This window comes from Arachis hypogaea, chromosome 19, assembly GCF_003086295.3.
Source record: "Arachis hypogaea cultivar Tifrunner chromosome 19, arahy.Tifrunner.gnm2.J5K5, whole genome shotgun sequence".
Taxonomy (NCBI): domain Eukaryota; kingdom Viridiplantae; phylum Streptophyta; class Magnoliopsida; order Fabales; family Fabaceae; genus Arachis; species Arachis hypogaea.
In genome coordinates this window covers 125,919,094-125,937,300 of record NC_092054.1, presented here as the reverse complement: position 1 = coordinate 125,937,300, position 18,207 = coordinate 125,919,094, and the positions used below count along the sequence as shown (strand labels likewise).

Here is an 18,207-nt window from a genome sequence, read left to right as displayed (position 1 = left end):
TCAACTCTCTAGAACCAAATTCCATTCTGATACTAAACTCATAATCTTCCACCACAACATTACCTTGACCTTTCAAATGCGAACTACTATTAGTTAGTCAAGGCTAAATAAAGAAATGATAATAGTAACTTTAATGAATGAATAAATATAACATACCCATATTTGTATACTCAAAAAAATTTAGAGCATGCATGACTGCGAGATCTAGAACTCATATAAAAGACGAAATACTAAATGGATGCTGGTTGACAACTGCATCTGCTTTATTTTGCACCGTCAGATTATCTACCTAGTCTCCATCATCGTTTTCATCATTAACTTCGTAGTTGGCTTTGAATTTCTCTTTATTGTCGTTGTTATTTTCTTCCCAAGCTATGTCCCCGATTTCATCCATATTCAATTCCTCACCAACCGCGTCGAGCCCCATATGTTGTTCAAATTCAACGTACAACTCTATCATTTGCACGTGAAATCGGGTTTGTTAATAAATATAGAACATCTGCTGCATACATGCGTCATCAGTAATGGGCATTATTTAAAACTGTATTAGCCCACCAAATACTTGTCCAGGATTCATGTATAAAATGTTGCTCACCATTACTTTTTATGTTCTCACAAAGACCATTTTGTAACTCTACAAAACTCATGGTGCATGAAATAGCAAGAAAACGGACATTCACATACAAAAGTCACTCTTTCGTGTGCATTTAGTATGATTTCACCGTTGTAATATACTCACAAATTTACAATACCTTCCATATAGCTTCCACCTCACCTCACCTAATTTTTATTACACTACTAATTATCACAAAAAATCACAAGTATGAAAGAGAGATGATGGCGATAGTATTTATAGGCAAGGCTCTTAGATTAAAATATTTTAATTACACAAAACGCAACCTATGATCTATAATTAAAAAAAAAAAAGAAGCAACATACAACCTGCATTTTGCAGGTTTTAAAAAAAATTCAAAATTCAAAATACAACCTAAGTTTTGTAGTATTCAAAATAAAAAAAATGGATAAAATGCAATCTGCATTTTGTAGGATTGAAATAAAGAAAAAAAAAAAAGAAGAAATCAAATCGCAACCTGCGTTTTGTACTTATATCATACCGATGTAAATATTTTATTCATTTCTATTTCATTGTGTAACACCAATTTTCTTTCTATATCTAAAAAAGTCAGCCAAACAATGTGTTACATATTTTAACGAATTTTTTATTTTAATAGGACTTATTGAAACTTAATTATAAGCTAAGTTGTTTATGGAGCATTTCTGATTTTTAATATGCACAATTTGCCAGAAAAAAGGGGGAAAGAGTTATGCACAATTTAATGTGATTGACTGCAAAATATGTTACAAAAATATGGTGTTCTATTTTCTCAAGGTTTTCTCTATTTTATGAATGGATTCCCTCAAGTGTTTTTGATCACTTGACCTTGAAGGTGCCAAAACAATGTCTTTCCAAACAGAACCAGGTTTCATTATAGGGCTGGGATCCTTGTAAAGTTCATAGATGGAATCGGCTTCAGCATTCAAACTTGCTATCTTTTTCAAGCATTTGATATCTTCAGGATCCACCAGTAGATTGTTATCCCCGTCCTTCCACCCTATGAGCTGTAAACATATATAGTATCATGTTACAACAAAGTCAGACTAATTTCCATCGTAAAATATTGTAAAACAAATCGTTGAGCAATACTCCGAATTAACTGAAAAAGAATTATGCAACAAATTTTAATTATCAAATCAATTCTTAAATTTTTATTTTCTATGTGGAGAACATGATTTAAAAAATTTAAAATTTTTAAAAACTTTTATATGATTATTAAATAATAATAGAGAATTAGAGATTTTTTTAAAAAAGATAATTTTTTGTGCCCTTTAAAAAATAATTTAACAGAATATAATGTGATTGGTTTTTCTAATAATATAAAATGTTAAAAATAATTTAATAATTAAAATTTTTTAAAACATTTAAATGTGCAACTAATTTTTTTTTTAGAATTCACGACGATATTTCTCATAGATCGCTTCATCAAAAGAATAATAAGCACGTTTTTTTCATTTGTTTTATTTTTACCTTTGGTGGACCACCAATGGAATTTGTGCAATATAGCCTAGCATTATCCACAAGGTTGCAATATCTTGGAAATGCATTAGCGAATCTTTTGTGAGACTTCAATTGTGAATTTACCCTTACAGCCCTGCCTGACATGATAGCTCTCCTGTCAAATTTCAATTCAGCAATAAGAAAAAAAGTGTTAGAACTATTATGCTATATTAACTAACTAAGTAATACTAATTATAATCACAAGAAATATATAATATTAATTAATTATGTTAGATGTATACTAAAATTAATTATTAATGTAAAATATACGTTAAAATATAAATATACATTAAAAATAAATTTAATATTATATATATTTATATACAAATATATTAGTGATCGATTTTAATAACTAATTTTAACGTAAAAATAATATTTTTGAATATTAATATACGTACCTAATGCCTCTAACAACAGCAAGATAGCCATCACAAACTACACCAACTAACTCTATTCTGTAAGGCTTTTGATTGCGACGAGAATTTCCGTTACAATTTTCCTCCGCTTCATCATTTTCTTCTGTCTCATTCACTTGCTCCCAGTAGTTTTCAGTTATGGTTCCATCTTCTTCTGAAACTTTGTAGCCTACCCCCATTCGGTACCTGCATTTGTGAACATTTCTTGCCATGGAAATAGTTTGCTCTACAAAAGGCTCCCATGATAAGGTTCCATCCATGATCACATCTCTCCCTTCATTTAGAGCTGTCACCAGTAGAGATGATGCTGCATCAGTTGATGATTGGTGCACCTGTTTCAGAATTTCAGAGTTCAATGTTTTCATTACTTAAAAGCTAGTTTAGAATAATATAACATGTATGACTAATAATTTTATCAAAGATAGGAAAGGACAAAATAATTTTTTAAAATTTAAAAAATAGTAAACTATATTTTTTTTACTATAAAAAATTTTGAGTACCGATAATCATAATTTTAAAATATATAAACTAATTCAATATATATATATATATATATATTGAATTAATTTAACAAAATTATCAAAACGAATATTTTGTTGAGTAGTTTTGGCAAACATTTAGATACTACTAGTATTTTACCTGTAATACTATTACGGAAATATAAATCTTTTAAAATTATGTCGGTTCTGGTATTATAGATTATGACATTAAAAATTTATAGCATTAAATTACTTTTATAAAACGGTTGTAAGAGACAAAAGTTTCCATCGACTAAGAAGACCAGAGTCTTAAACAAAATTAAATAATAAATTTTTTAGTTATTATTTTCAAATGAAAAAGTTTAATTTTTTTACTTTATTTTAACATTCGTTATCTAAAATTTGAAAGAATTTAACGTGTATATTTTTATATTTAATTAGGTATTAAATTTGTTGCACAAATAGAGATAATTAATTTTTATACTTGCTATTTAAAAATAATATTTTTTCTAGATATATAAAAATATAATTAGATATTAACATAAAAAAAATTTCTATTGATAGTTATAAAATTAACTCATTTTTTTAAAACAATTGAATCTTGATTCTAACTTTTAATCACAATATTAGTATTTTTTAAATTATATGTAATAAATATTTAAAAGAAAAGAAGTAAAAATATATATTAAAAAGATAAGCAGTAAAAATTTAAAATTAAATAAAAAATATGTATATAATAATATTTTTATTTAAATTATATTATGTTGTTAATTTTATTTTTTTGTAGAACATAAATATAGAGAAAAATAGAGAATGAGAGAAAAGAGTGAGAAATATAAAGAAGAAGAATGAGAGATGGAGTTTGTTAATTTTGGAAGCTAAAAAAATTTTATTTTAATTATAATGAAAATATCTGGTGGCACATTTTGATTTGTCAAATTATTAATATAAAATATGAATTATAAATTATATATATAGAGAGAAGGATAGAGAGAAATAAAAAAAAAGAGAGGTAGATAAGAAAATATAAGAAGGATGTTTACTAATTTTAGAGAAAAATATTTTCTCTAAATTTTAATAAGAGTGTCATGTGACACATTTTAGTTATTAAATTAGTTAGTAATATATAAATATAATATATAATCTAGCTATATTTCAATTTTAGTATTTTAATTTTAATTTTAATTTAATTTAAATATAATTAGAAAATGTTATGTTATATATTTTGATTGTAAAATTCGTAATTAGTCATTGATAATGATACATGAGAGAGATAGAATGAGTGAAGGAACGAGAGAGATGGAGAAAAGAAGAGATAAGAGGGGAGAATTTTTTAATTTTGAAAAAAAAAATTTGATTTCAATTGTAATGAAGGAGTGACATATGACGCATTTTGGCCTTAAAATTAGTAATATATAATAGATAGATTGTATATTAAATTCAATCTTTTACGAGTATTAAATTAATTTACATATTTTATAATTAAAAAATTTTCACAAATTTCTCATAGTAAAATATAGTATTTTACTCATTTAAAAGTAATCTACGTTATTCAATAAAACTAAAATAAAATATATTATTCTTAAATATGTGTATATATTTTGTAGAGAAAGAATAATTTGTCATTTACTCTTATTATAACTTGAATTTACAACTTTATTTATTTTAAATCTCTATATAAATATAATATCCTTTAGAAGATTGTGTTTAGGATGAATGATAATACCAATTCAGCAGTCATGAGCATGTCATCATGGTGACCTCTTGAGTTAAGGGCTCTGTAAATGACATCATTCTCCTTGAAAGCATCTGCCTCAACAAGTACAGCATTTGAAGCTGCTCCAGACCAAAATGATCTGTCAATTTCATTTCATACATGTTAGCTCCAAACTATAAGAATATGAAATTTGAGTTCTAATTAAAGACTTGATTAAAAAAATGATGATGATGAAATACTCTTTAAGAATGTCCTTAAGAACGGTGCTCTTGCCAGCACCCATGCCACCACCCATGAGAAGCAGAACAGGGCTCCTCTCACTATGGGCAATGGGGACCATCACTTCCGTACAATGCGATGAGTCACCTTTTATTGCTTTCATCTCTTCCACCAATGTGTTGAAAACTCTTGCTACCTTCAAATTCTTCGTTATTCTCTCAAATCTTTGATTCCTGTATGTATTTTCTCTTTAATCATCAATATTCCAATTTCAACATTGTAACATTTATTATAACTCAAATTTTAATGATTTTCTTCTTATTTCATTTCTGTGAATTTATAAAATGATTTACCTTGTAGCTGCCAATAGAATGTTCCTCAGCTTTGTTTTCTGCCCGGAATCAATACTTAGTACCTATGATTAAGACCAATAAAATAAAATAAAATAAAATTAGAAAGAGAGAAGAGAGAAGGCTTTCTTGTAACTTGATAGTTGATACCACTAAACAGAAAAAGTATAAAAAACTCATTTTTAATAATTATTTTTTTATTTTAAAAATTCTTATTTTTTTAAAGATTTAAATTTCAAAATTTACGTTTAGAATTTAAAATAAATAAAACAATTTTAAAAAATTAATTCTCTGACATTACTCCACTAAACATACTTATTAAGTTATTATTAGGATTTAAATAAATTATCATATGGAACTTGACTTAGATATGATATATTTGTGCACTACTACTTACCACTAAACAAACCATGGTGGCTGTTGCTAAGTGTCTCTTATCTCCTAGACCACTAATAATTGTTTACAAAATTCATCAAACTAATAACCAATCAACTCGTTAATATTAAAATTAACATTTTCATTCTAATAATAACCACTCATCACCAGCCTCACCAAATTAATTAAATTTTAATGCATGATGTTATATTTTTTTTAAACATTAAACGTTCTGGAGTCAACAAATGCCGCATCAGCAGCGCATCAGCAGAGCGATATTGACGCTGATAAATAATTTTCAACATCCATCTTAGGGGTGACATAAGTTTATATGTGCACAATAATTTTGATTATATTGTGTCGGATTATTAGCCTTGTCATTGGTTGGGCAAAACACTATAATAAGCCAACATGAATCCAAATTTACCTATATGAGCCAAAATGAAAATCGATACAGCAATGAGCCAGATCATATTATTATGTAATTCGAACCAGGCTAGTTCGAACTTCATCCTCAAATAATTCGAACCAGAGCAGTTCGAATTTCAAAGAAAAAATTGAATGTAAATCGAACCAGACTGGTTCGAACTACCTATGCAAGTAATTCGAACCACTCCAGTTCGAATTATGGGGAAATGAGTTCTTCATGTAATTCGAACCACCCTGGTTCGAATTACGCTTAAGTTAGGTTGTTAGTAATTCAAACCACCCTGGTTCGAATTACTAGGGAATGAGCTATATAAGGAGTTCGAATCAGCCTCATTCGAACCATTCTTACCTTCCCCTGCCCCACCAAATCTCAGAGAAAACGACCCAGATTCTCACCGCGAAAGACCTGAACGCAATACTCTGCTCATGGGGACGATCCGGCGCGGTTATATCGCTTGGACGGAGTCGCCCATATAGCTGGGGTCATCAACGAAGAGGTTAGTACGGAAATAACTTTGTTTTACCGGTACATGTGAGTTTGTGGTTTGGCATGCGAGTAAGATATTGGTTTAGTTTGTGGTTTATTTTAGTGGTTTATGTTAGTGATTTCTGTAAATGGTTTATGTTAGTGGTTTTTGTTAGTGATTTATGTTGGTGGTTTATCTTAGTGGTTTATCTTAGTGGTTTATGTTAGTGGTTTATCTTAGTGGTTTATGTATGTGGTTTATGTAAGCGGTTTACGTTAACGGTTTACGTTTGTGGTTTTTGTTAGCGGTTTATGTTGGTGGTTTATGTTAGTGGTTTATCTTAGTGGTTTATGTTAGTGGTTTATGTTAGTGGTTTATGTATGTGGTTTATGTATGTGGTTTATTTAAGCGGTTTACGTTAACGGTTTACGTTAGTGGTTTTTGTTAGTGGTTTATGTTGGTGGTTTATCTTAGTGGTTTATCTTAGTGGTTTATGTTAGTGGTTTATGTTACTAGTTTATGTATGTGGTTTATGTAAGCGGTTTACGTTAACGGTTTACGTTAGTGGTTTCTAGTAGTGGTTTATGTAAGCGGTTTAGTTGTGGTTTTATAATGTTAGATCTTTCATGTCAGTAGCCTATGGTGGTTTCTAATTTAAGTTTCTTATGCAAATGGTTCTCGTTCTTGGTATTTTTAAGCGGCTATACATAGTAAGATTTTTTGGTTTATCAATTATCGTGTTGATTATGTTTGTCACCGGTAATTAAGCTGGTTCTAAGAATGCGGTTCATTTCTTCCGCAGCCTCAGCGATGCATCAGGAGCATGCGGCGGCAGCAGGGCATGGTCCTGGATGACAGATACGTTCCGTACCTGCAGATGGCTGGTCTTTACCATCTTGCAAGGCTGAACGATAGATGGTTCCGGTTGGACGAGGCCCTTGTCAGTGCGTTTGTTGAGCGATGGCGTCCGGAGACTCACACGTTTCATATGCCGTTCGGAGAGTGCACTATCACACTGCAGGACGTGGCATACCAGCTGGGTTTGCCAGTGGACGGGCGTTACGTCAGCGGCTGCCTATCAGAGTTCCATATATACATCGAGGGTGGCCGTCCAGCCTGGGTTTGGTTCGAGGAGTTGTTTGGAGTGGTACCTCCTCCTAGCCAGGTTCAGAAGTACGCGGTCAACTGCAGCTGGTTTCAGGAGACGTTTGGTGAGTTCCCGGAGGGAGCTGATGAGGATACTGTACGTCGTTATGCCCGTGCGTACATCATGATGTTGTTGGGCACGCAGCTTTTTGCGGACAAGTCGGGCAACCGGGTTCACATCAGATGGCTTCCGTTTGTAGCTAGGCTGGAGGACATGGGGACCTACAGCTGGGGTTCTGCAGCACTGGCATGGTTGTACCGGTGCATGTGCCGTGTGGCGAACAGAAATGTTATCAAGCTAGCGGGCCCACTTCAGCTACTTCAGTCATGGATTTTCTGGCGATTTCCTCGGTTTAGGCCTGCAGGATTTGAGACGTTCAGCTGGCCATTGGCCTCGAGGTACTTTACTAATCTTTGTCTATTTCAATTTACTACACATAACCGCGTGTTCATTCATAATGTATTGGATACCCTAAGCACACATTTAAGTAGCGGTAACACATGTGCATGTTGCAGGTGGTCAGGTTACATCCCTTCCAGTAGCGAGAAGGGTCCTAGAGTTCAGACGTGGAGGCTCTGGATAGACCGGTTGCAGGATAGAGAGGTCAGTATGTTACTTAATAAGTTTTTTTATTTAACAACGATTTACGAGTTAGGATCACGAGTTGCCCTGACATTGTATCGTTCTGGGTGCAGTTTATCTGGATGCCGTACAGTAGCCCTGACGTACTTCAGGTCGTGCATCCCGAGGTTTTGGAGCCTCGGCATATGGTGCTGTGGCGGTCTGTTACATCGCTTATCTACTTTGCCGCCATAGAGTGGCATCAGGTAGACAGGGTTCTTCCACAGTTTGGAGGGGTGCAGCCCCGTCCACAGGCCGCCTTGAACATCGACTTTCTGATGTCGAAGGACGGCAGAGACGGCGATCGATGGTTCCCGTCCCATTTGCAGAAGTGGCATCAGTATTGGGACGACCGTACGGAGAGCGTGCTGCGATTCGATGTTGTTGCTGACCCTGGTCCGTCGCATCAGTTCTTGGATTGGTGGAGTCAGCACGGGAAGAGGTTTTTGTCTCCGGATCCGCAGTTGGGTGACCCGAGAGCCGTTGCTATTCCTGTTGAGGCCACACAGCGGGGAGCTGGGCAAGTACCTGAGATGGATAGGCCTGACGACGTGCCGGACAGGAGGCGGGTTGATAGGAGAGCACGCGTGGGCACACGTCGCAGCCAGCGTGACTGGGGGTGGCTTGAGCGTGCTATGGAGGCTGGCGACGAGGCCGGCCCCGCTAGGGGTCGACGACGACATCATCCTGGCAGAGGTAGAGGGCGTGCTGCGGTTCATGCCGCTGCACCTGACCCTGGGTACGACGACGATGATCAGCATGGGCCTGAGGGCGGGGATGGTGCAGGGGCGACTTCAGTTGCTGGTGGTAGTACCCAGGATGGGGTTCACGGAGGTGAGTAGTATGGCTCCGGGATTGGTGACGGGGCTGAGCCTAGTGACGCTGGACTTGGGTCCGGTCCTTTTGGACATTACTTTGTTGGAGTTCCCACCGACGACCAGCCTCAGCAGGACGGTACTCCATGGGTTATTCCCGGATCACAGTGGCAGGACTTCCTTGGGGCAGATACGCTTGATGCGGACTTCGGCAGTCCACGGTTTCTAGCGGAGATTTCGGCTATCATGCAGGAGGACGAGCCGGGCCGGAGGCGTCCTCAGACCCCTGGCACGCAGGCACCCTTAGATGTTGATCTGAACGAGCCTGCTACGACACCTGTTGGTGACCAGTTTGCTTTGGGAGGTACCCCACATTCCGCTTACACCGCTGCCTCACAGTCTGTCGCCGGGCCGTCTGCCGCACCACTCCATTTTTCGCCGCCGGCACAGCCTGCCCCGCATGAAGACGCAGATGAGATAGAGGATGAGGAGCCGTTTATCCGCAGAGGTCAGAGGCCACGGGTTCCCCGTCGTTGTGGGACAGGGTCCCACTTGTTTAGATGATTTACATTTCATGTATTTTGGACGTTAGGGTTCACTCATGTATTTTAGATGATTTACTTTAGAGCTATTTTTCCTTGTTGTTTCCTCATCTTATTGTACTTAAAAATCTGTTATTTACCTACTGGATTAGTGACTATGTATTATCATTGAATCATATAACACTGTAGTTATCAACTTTTGCAGTCATGGGATTTCTAAACATATTCAAATTCAGATGCAACTTTTTCATTACTAGAAGGTAAAAGGATAAACAGATAACACAAATCATCTTAAATAACAAGTAACAGGAAAAATAAAACAAATGAACACTAACAATAACAAGATCGCTACTACTGCCCCCCCGTGTGAGACGGTCCTCCAAGCTGTGGGCAACTCCTGCGGGTGTGTCCGGGTTGGCGACAAAGGCCACACCTCTTTGGCCGATTCGGATCTGCCTCGTCCATGTTCGTTCGTATCCTTGTGGATCTCGGACGACCCTCTCTCGCACGCCTCTTGGCAGGGTCCGGGATCACGGTTGGCCCGTCGTAAGGTGGCCAGAATCCCTCCGGTATCGGCGGTGTGAATCCCATCTGGTACACACGGAACACTGAACTAATCTGATACACGCTGTGAACATAAGAGGACCAGGTAACCCGTGAGTAGGCGCAGCATGCAAGTGCGTGCTGGCACGGGAAATGAAGTGCCTGGAAGTACCCGCAGTCACAGGTCCGGGACGCAAGCGATACTCTGTAGGTACCTAATGAGAAAGAGCCCGTCGGAGTGGTCTCGGCTACGGTGAACTCGGAGTTATCCCGGTCATACAAAGTCACCGTGAAGCACCTCGAATTCTTCAAGTTGGCCTCTATACACTTCACCAAGTACTGACTGAATTGCTGTCCGGTTCCCATCTGGGCCTCAGCCTCTCTACCCTTGCGAACAAAGAGTTCCGCAAGCCTTCCATATGTTGCCTTCACCAAAGAGCAAACAGGGAGGTTTCTGACACCCTTTAGGATTGAGTTCACACACTCCGAGATATTCGTCGTCATGTGACCGAATCTCCGTCCCTCGTCACGATGCTGAGTCCATAATGAATAATCAATCCGGTTCGCCCACTCACACATCGCCGGGTCTTCAGACCGAAGAATATCAAACCAGTAATCAAACTCAACCTCGGTCTTGGCATATGCGGCATTCACTAGAAGCCTACGTGCATCCTTGCCCTTGAAGGTAAGGGCAAAATTAGCCGCTACGTGTCGAATGCAGAATGCACGGTATGCAGATGGAGGTAACCAACCTCCGTCCGGAGCCTCAAGCGCCGCCTTTATGCCGTTATGCCTGTCCGATATAACCAGAAGACCGGGCTGCGGTGTCACGTGCTGTCTAAGGTGGGAGAGAAAGAATGACCAAGACTCTGCATTCTCACCTTCTACTAGTGCGAATGCAACGGGTAGAATGTTGGAGTTCCCATCCTGTGCAATCGCGATGAGCAAAGTACCCCCGTACTTCCCATACAGATGGGTCCCATCAATGCTAACTAAAGGCTTGCAATGGCGAAATGCCTGGATGAGCGGTGGAAACGTCCAGAAAAGTCTGTGGAAAAAAGCTTGAGACTCGTCTACTTGTCCACTAACTCGAACGGGGCTCGTCCGTAGGATTGCAACAGTACCGGGCATCGTCAACTGAACTCCCAAAACCCACCTGGGGAGCTCGTTGTATGACTCATCCCAGTCACCGTATACGAGGGCAATTGCCTTCTGCTTCGCCATCCAGACCCTCCTGTAAGTCGGCCTAAACCCGAAGTGTGCTGCCGTGGCATTTAGGAGCACCTTGATGCTGACGGATGCATCAGCCCTAACCATTGGCATAACGAACGCGGAAATCACATGATAATCCAAGCTCCTGTGGTCACTCGAGATGGAGGTCGCAAGACAAGTGTGAGGTCCATTGTACCGCTTGACCTCCCAAATGCCCTTGCGCTTCCGCAGACTCAGTCGAATCAACCATGTGCACCCATTCCCAAACTCAGAACACTTGCCCACATAACGGCGATGATCAGACTCCACAACCTTGTACTGTACCCCTCGCCGGATGCTGTAAGTCTTCACACTTAACAGGGCCTCGTCTTTATCCTGAAACTGCTGACCAACCTGGAACTCTGTCAAACCAGCAGTCCCTTCAGCATCTCTAGCTCCGAATCCAACAGAGTGCCCTGAAAAACCCTCTTGCCTCATGGCATCTAGGTCCAAAGAGGAAAAATGTGGTGGATACTGCTGTGTGCCAGAACTAGAACCACCGACTACCAATGCAGCCTCAGTCGCTCCAACCTCGTCGCCGCTGTCATCCTCAATCATATCCGGCTCGACGTCGTCCTCCTCTACATCACCCAACACTCCGTCACCGACGCCAACCGGTGGAACTCCCTGTAAAGCGTTCGGCAGAATATCAACTGATCCTACCACGTCGCCTACTCCATCATTCAGATCAACAGCAAAAGACGGGGAGGCGACTGGTTCGACCGCTGGCTCGTACACAGGGACGGACGAAGAAGCAACGGCCGGCCTGGAACTCGAACCGGCTGCCGCTGCTTCAGTGGTGGCATTCCGGTTCGAACCCCCTGAGCTGGATACTACATCAACCAACTTTGCCAACAACTCTGGTGTCCTAACCTCGGGAAACTGCCTCCGACATAGAAACATGACTTGCAGGTCCTCATCACTACCAATCGTGAAGCAATCATACTTCACCGTATCCTGCAAGACAGTGATTGGAATGCGATAGAAAAACTTCTTCACTCGCTTCGCACCTTCCAGACCGAGTTTCATCAGCACAGATCTAACAAGATCATCATAGCTAGTCGTTGGTTTCACGACGATACAGAGAGGATCCTTATCTGTGAACTTCACACCGGAGCGAGTTTTTCTCTTAATGGATCCTCTATGGTGAACCAAAACCCCGAAACTCTCCTCACTAGCCATATTACACCCTCTATGAGAGCAACTCACGTCTAGAACCATATATATACTGCACTGTCTACCACTAATTCGAACCGGACTGGTTCGAATTCATTTTGTGTAATTCGAACCAGCCTGGTTCGAATTACTTGGTGCAGCTCCTCCCTTTATAATTCGAACCAGGGTGGTTCGAATTATGTGCTTTGTTTTCCTCCCAAGTAATTCGAACCACCCTGGTTCGATTTACTTAAATGAATTTCTTTCTACATAATTCGAACCACTCTGGTTCGAATTACATACGAATAGAGTTCGAACCACACTGGTTCGAATTATATAAATATAGGGTTTGGCTTATTGCAGAAACGAATTTCACTTTGGCTTATTTAGGTAATTTGCAACTTCCCTTGGTTTATTCTAGTTTTTTGCCCTCATTGGTTTAAATAACAACAGCTATATATGACAAAAACCTTTCATTGAATAAGGAAGAATTGGACCCTGCTTACATGCTGTAATTATTTTTCTATATCACTCTATTTCTTTACCATTTTATAGCGTGTAAAATCTAGCAATATATAGCAAATATGAAAGGTAAACAAAATAAGAAAAGACTCTTATACTTAATTATTTATTTAATTAATATTAGAAAATCCATTTTTTTCAACTAATTTTTTTATCTTAAATTTCCTAACTTAAAAATTAAAATCATAAATTCTTAGCCTTAAACTCTAAATCTTAAAAAAAATTAAAATTAAAAGAAAACCCTTGCTAATGTTAAGTAATGTTGGCATATATAAACTAAATCCGAATTTACTATTATTTTAAGATATCATCAATTTCCTTAAAAAAATTTAGTGTTTATTTGGACACTATTAAATTAATAAAAAAAATTAATAAAAAAATATTTTTTTAATGTGTTTGATAAATTTTTTATAATAAAAATAAAAAAAATTAAAAAAAATATTTTTTTTAAAAACTATAATTTATTTCTTTTTTAAAATTTCTTTTTTAAAAAAAATATTTTTTACATAAAATAATTTTATATGATTATACATAAATATAATTAATAAATAAGAATATATTTTTATATAAAATATTTTAATATAAAATTATTTTTATTTTTTAATAATATTATTTAAAAAAAATATTTTTTAAAAGCTCATTTAAACAAACCCGTAATCAAATAGGTTAGATACATGATTCCCTTATCAACTCATTATTTTGGTGTTTAGTCATACGATCCACACATTTCGAATTTGAACAATTAATTTTTCTTGTACACTATTTGTATAAAAGATCTATATATATAATATGTGGTCCTTATTAAATTTTGTTGAACTATCTAGATGAGTACGTTGGCATAATATTTTAATTTAAAAAAGATACATCTAAATTCTAATGCAAGTATAGCACTCTACTATTCAAGCAGCATAATATCTTTGCCTTTAAACAATTATTATGAAAGAGAAAAATGAACAACTATCTTCAATTCACTGAGATTGAAGATATAAAAAGTTCATATAACTAACAATAAGAATATTATCCACTCATTTAAAGATAATATATCTAGGCATGAAAAGAAGTAGTTAGGCATAGCAACAAAGAAAAAGAGAGATGAAAAGTGATTAATTACCTGGCTAATGAGAGAAGAAGCATGGTTCCAGTGAAATGCAAAGTAAGTGAGGATGCATCTATCAAACTCATCTATCAATTTTAAGTATAAAACATCAGGGTCCCTTTCATTGGCCAAATATTCGTAGATATTTTCTTCACATCCTTTGGCCTTTCTTAAATACTCATGGGCCAATCTACAAAGCTCTGGCACCTCATTTACATCCTCGAATCCCATTTGCCTCGCTATACAAAATACAATTTTGATTAGAACAAAATTGTTAAGAATTCTACTAAAAAGCCAACAGAATATTTATACAATATGTATAATAAACTTTTATTTAATCTAATATAAGTTAAAAAATAAACATCTAAAATAAAATACTACTAATTTTTTAAACACAATATCTCATACTATCCAAAATAACCATTCGAATACTAGCAACAATAAACATCTAATATCCTCATTTCTAATCCCCCATTATACATATGGTACATATACTTCATAAACTCCTTGTACTTCCTCAATTATTAATTGTCAACGTCAAATAATGTTTTGACCAAATATTTAGCTGGACCTAATCAATCTTCATTTTGTTTGGCCAGTACGTTTTTTATATATATAATTATTTATTAGTTTTAATTTTTGAACAAATCATTTTATAATATAATATTCAAACTTATTTTAAGAAAATAAATAAAAGACAAATTTATGCATAATCACGTTTCAACCTCACATGAGATACACCAAATTAGTGTTCCCATAAATAAGAAAGGGCCCACGCTGTTAGAAAAATAAATAAATAACTTTTAGCGCAAGTCATTTTAGCAGCAATAAAAAAATCGCTAATATATTTACTGATAATTTGATATTAGTTGTTTTATGTTTTATTGTTAAAAAATTTTAACAATAATTATATAATTATTAATAAAATTTTTTTTAATAATCATAAAAAATATATAATTACTATTATAATATATAATAATAACAACAAATATATTATTATCACAAAAACATAAATTAAATAAGATATATAGTTATCATTATTTTTATCAAGACTAAAAGTTATTTTTGTTTTATTACTTTACCTTGTCTTTTAATTTAATTTTAATATTATTGTTATTATTATTTAAATAAAAATTCTTACTTAAAATTGAGTGGTTATAAAAGTGCTATAGACAATTTTTGCTGTACCGAAAAAATATTGACATCTTTTAAGAAATTACAAAAAAATATTGAAATTTAAAATTACAATAACAGAAAAAGTACTATAGTTACCAAAATCACTACTATGAACAATTTATATTTTATAATATTCCATTGACAAAATGTTTTCAAATTCCATAAATTAATAAAACACACGTCTCTACTCTACCCAAAAATTAAAGACCCAGAATTTATACGAGTCATTGTTAATATGTTTCGGTCTTTGCCACTACTCATCAATAGTGGACCGAGAAAGTATTTGTGTTTCAGTCATAATAGTACTACGTTTAAGCGTTTGAAAATGTTGTCCAACAAAATAAATGTTTGAGAATAAATAAATTGAGACATTTAAATAAAAGAAAAAGATATATAATACTGGGTAGGTTAAATGTCATATCATCTGAGAAAAAGGTATATAGTATTCATGAAATGTTTGGCAGAGAATAAGAGATTCATTTTGGCCCAGTATTTCGAGAGGAAAATAGTGTGGTCGTTCTGATGACAAAGTTTAGAATTTGAAGTCAAAACAAATATATTGAGTGGTTTGATTTTCTTGGTAACATTGTTAAAAATATTGCTTGAGTTAGAGATCTCCTATCTGTCTTTCTTTTACTTTTTTAGTTTCTTTAATTTTTGTTCAGACACCAAAAAATCTAAGAATATAAGAGCCCATATATTCAACGGCTCTAAACTTTCTTTCGTTCTTTCTTTCTTTTTTTTTTTTTACGAAAAGAAAACACACTAGATATGTGCGATATGCCATTACTGTGAACCGACTTAGAAGAAACGGAAAAGGAAACTATCAAAATTAAAGAAAGTAATAAACAAACTGTCATGTATATAAGTAAAGTGTAATCTTTTGAGTGAATATGAATTTCCAGCTAAAGAACACAACTTAAATTTGTATGTTAATGTACATTATTTCAACCTTGAATTCGCTGCTTGTGTTTCTTTTGTGTGTGGTACTACTTTTGCAAGTGATAATAATTAAGGCCTTCAAATTAAAACTTACCAACATAGTGAGAGAACTTTTCAAGCTTTCCAACACGCCCAGATTCTGTTCTATCTAGATTGGGGATAATCTTCTTATCCTTATTAGAATTCTGCCGCCGGAATCGTGAGGCGGCCGCCGCGGCAATCAATCCGGCAAAAGACGCAACCAGAACATGTGTGAGGTTGATTACTTTTCCACCAGAACCACCTGAAAGACACAAGTCATAGGAATTAATCTTCATGATGTGGTCTTCTTTTTTCAACACATGTATTTAACTTTATTTGTTGCTAAGAGTAGTAACTATGATCTAAGGTTTTGGTGAATTAATTACCTTGCAGCTGCATCTCTAGCTAGTGTTGAGGAGTATAGAATATGGATAGAGAAATATGGGCGGAGAAGCTAATAAGTGAAGATTATTATTATATCGGTGCTGGGTGGCCTTCAATTATTATGGTGCTATTGTTGTGTTTCTGGAAAGGGAGAGTGGTTGGCACTTATTTATATATATATCTATTTCAAGATCAACTTGATATTGGGTCTCCAAACGTGTTTCTTATTGTCAATTTTTTAAAATTAATGTATATGCGAATACAAAAGTGATGTTTATTATGAATTATCATTATAAAGTTATAACTATGAGATTTAGTATTACTGTATTAGTGTGGCAATTGTTTAAGTTATTATTTAAGTGTTATGATCAGGGTTTAATCCTTCCTTAGAAATGGCATGTATACTGTAATTTTTTGTAGTTATCATTTCACCAACTAGAAAAGAAATTCTGACATAATTGACTTTCAGCGCACATGGATATCTGAAAATTAAAATTCATAAAAAATTATTATAATATTCGAATTGAGACGGAAAAAAAATGTTGGAAAAACCATTCGTCAACGAAGCTTTAAATAATGATCTTCTGCTCCATTTTGTTTATATTAGACATATATCTCTTCTCAACTGGCAAATTTTTTATTATATTTTTGGAAGTTTCATTTGATAAATCTCCATGACATATGGATATCATGAAATATGTGGCTTTATATTTATTAATTATTATCTTATTTAATATTTATTAATTATTATAATAATTAATAAATATTAAATAAAATAAATTTTAATTATTTTTTTATTTTTTAATATTATTGTAATTTTATTTTATTTTTTGTTATTAAAATATAAAGCCGTATAGCACTAGCAGTCTAGCACCCACTTAATTAATAATATTCTTAATAATGATACTGTCCCCAATTTCTTAAATTAATTTTATTTTAATTCACCTTGTCCTCAAAGAAATGTTTGTGTTATAGTGGACACTTTATATTGTATTTATTTTTGCTCTCGTCGGTTGCAAATAAAGTAATTCTAATTTAATTCTAATTTTCTTAGGCTTTGTTTGGATATAGGAAAAAAAATAGAAAAAAAGAAAATAAGAGGAAAGAAAATGGGAGGAAAGACAATAGAAGAAAAAGTAGAGTTATTTATGTGTTGTTTGGATGAAGAGAAAATAAATAGAAAGAAAATAGAAAAAAAAATTTCTTTTGTTTAGATAAGAAGAAAAGTGAGAAAAAAAAAATCATAATGATATAAAATTACATTAATGTTCTTATAATAAAATAAAGTATAAATATTTTTATTTATTTATGTTTTATTGCATTTTATGAATATTATAAAATATTATAATTTTATAAATTATTTATCTAATACATATATAATGTTTAAATGTAAATCTTTATTATAATAATGTATTAAAACTATT

General features: G+C 34.6%; 1 protein-coding gene across 1 annotated transcript; it reads right to left on the bottom strand.

Annotated features, from left to right (window-relative positions):
- Window positions 1–1,323: 1,323 nt before the first annotated feature.
- On the bottom strand, window positions 1,324–17,046 carry LOC112776253 (calmodulin calcium-dependent NAD kinase). Its single transcript, XM_025820330.2, has 9 exons — window positions 16,786–17,046; window positions 16,473–16,661; window positions 14,276–14,499; window positions 5,301–5,362; window positions 4,968–5,180; window positions 4,738–4,867; window positions 2,515–2,864; window positions 2,087–2,231; window positions 1,324–1,620 (listed from the first exon to the last, which is right to left on the bottom strand). Exons 1-9 carry the CDS (start codon window positions 16,796–16,798, stop codon window positions 1,378–1,380), a joined length of 1,569 nt encoding a protein of 522 aa, XP_025676115.1. The 5' UTR covers window positions 16,799–17,046; the 3' UTR covers window positions 1,324–1,377.
- Window positions 17,047–18,207: the final 1,161 nt, after the last annotated feature.

Bases quoted from the DNA above. Each gene is read 5' to 3' on its own strand.
- LOC112776253 (XM_025820330.2), bottom strand. The intron at 14,500-16,472 runs GTAAGTTTTAAT...TATTTTGTATAG, and splicing joins AAAGTTCTCTCACTATGTTG to CGAGGCAAATGGGATTCGAG. The intron at 1,621-2,086 runs GTAAAAATAAAA...ATATGTTTACAG, and splicing joins CCATTGGTGGTCCACCAAAG to CTCATAGGGTGGAAGGACGG.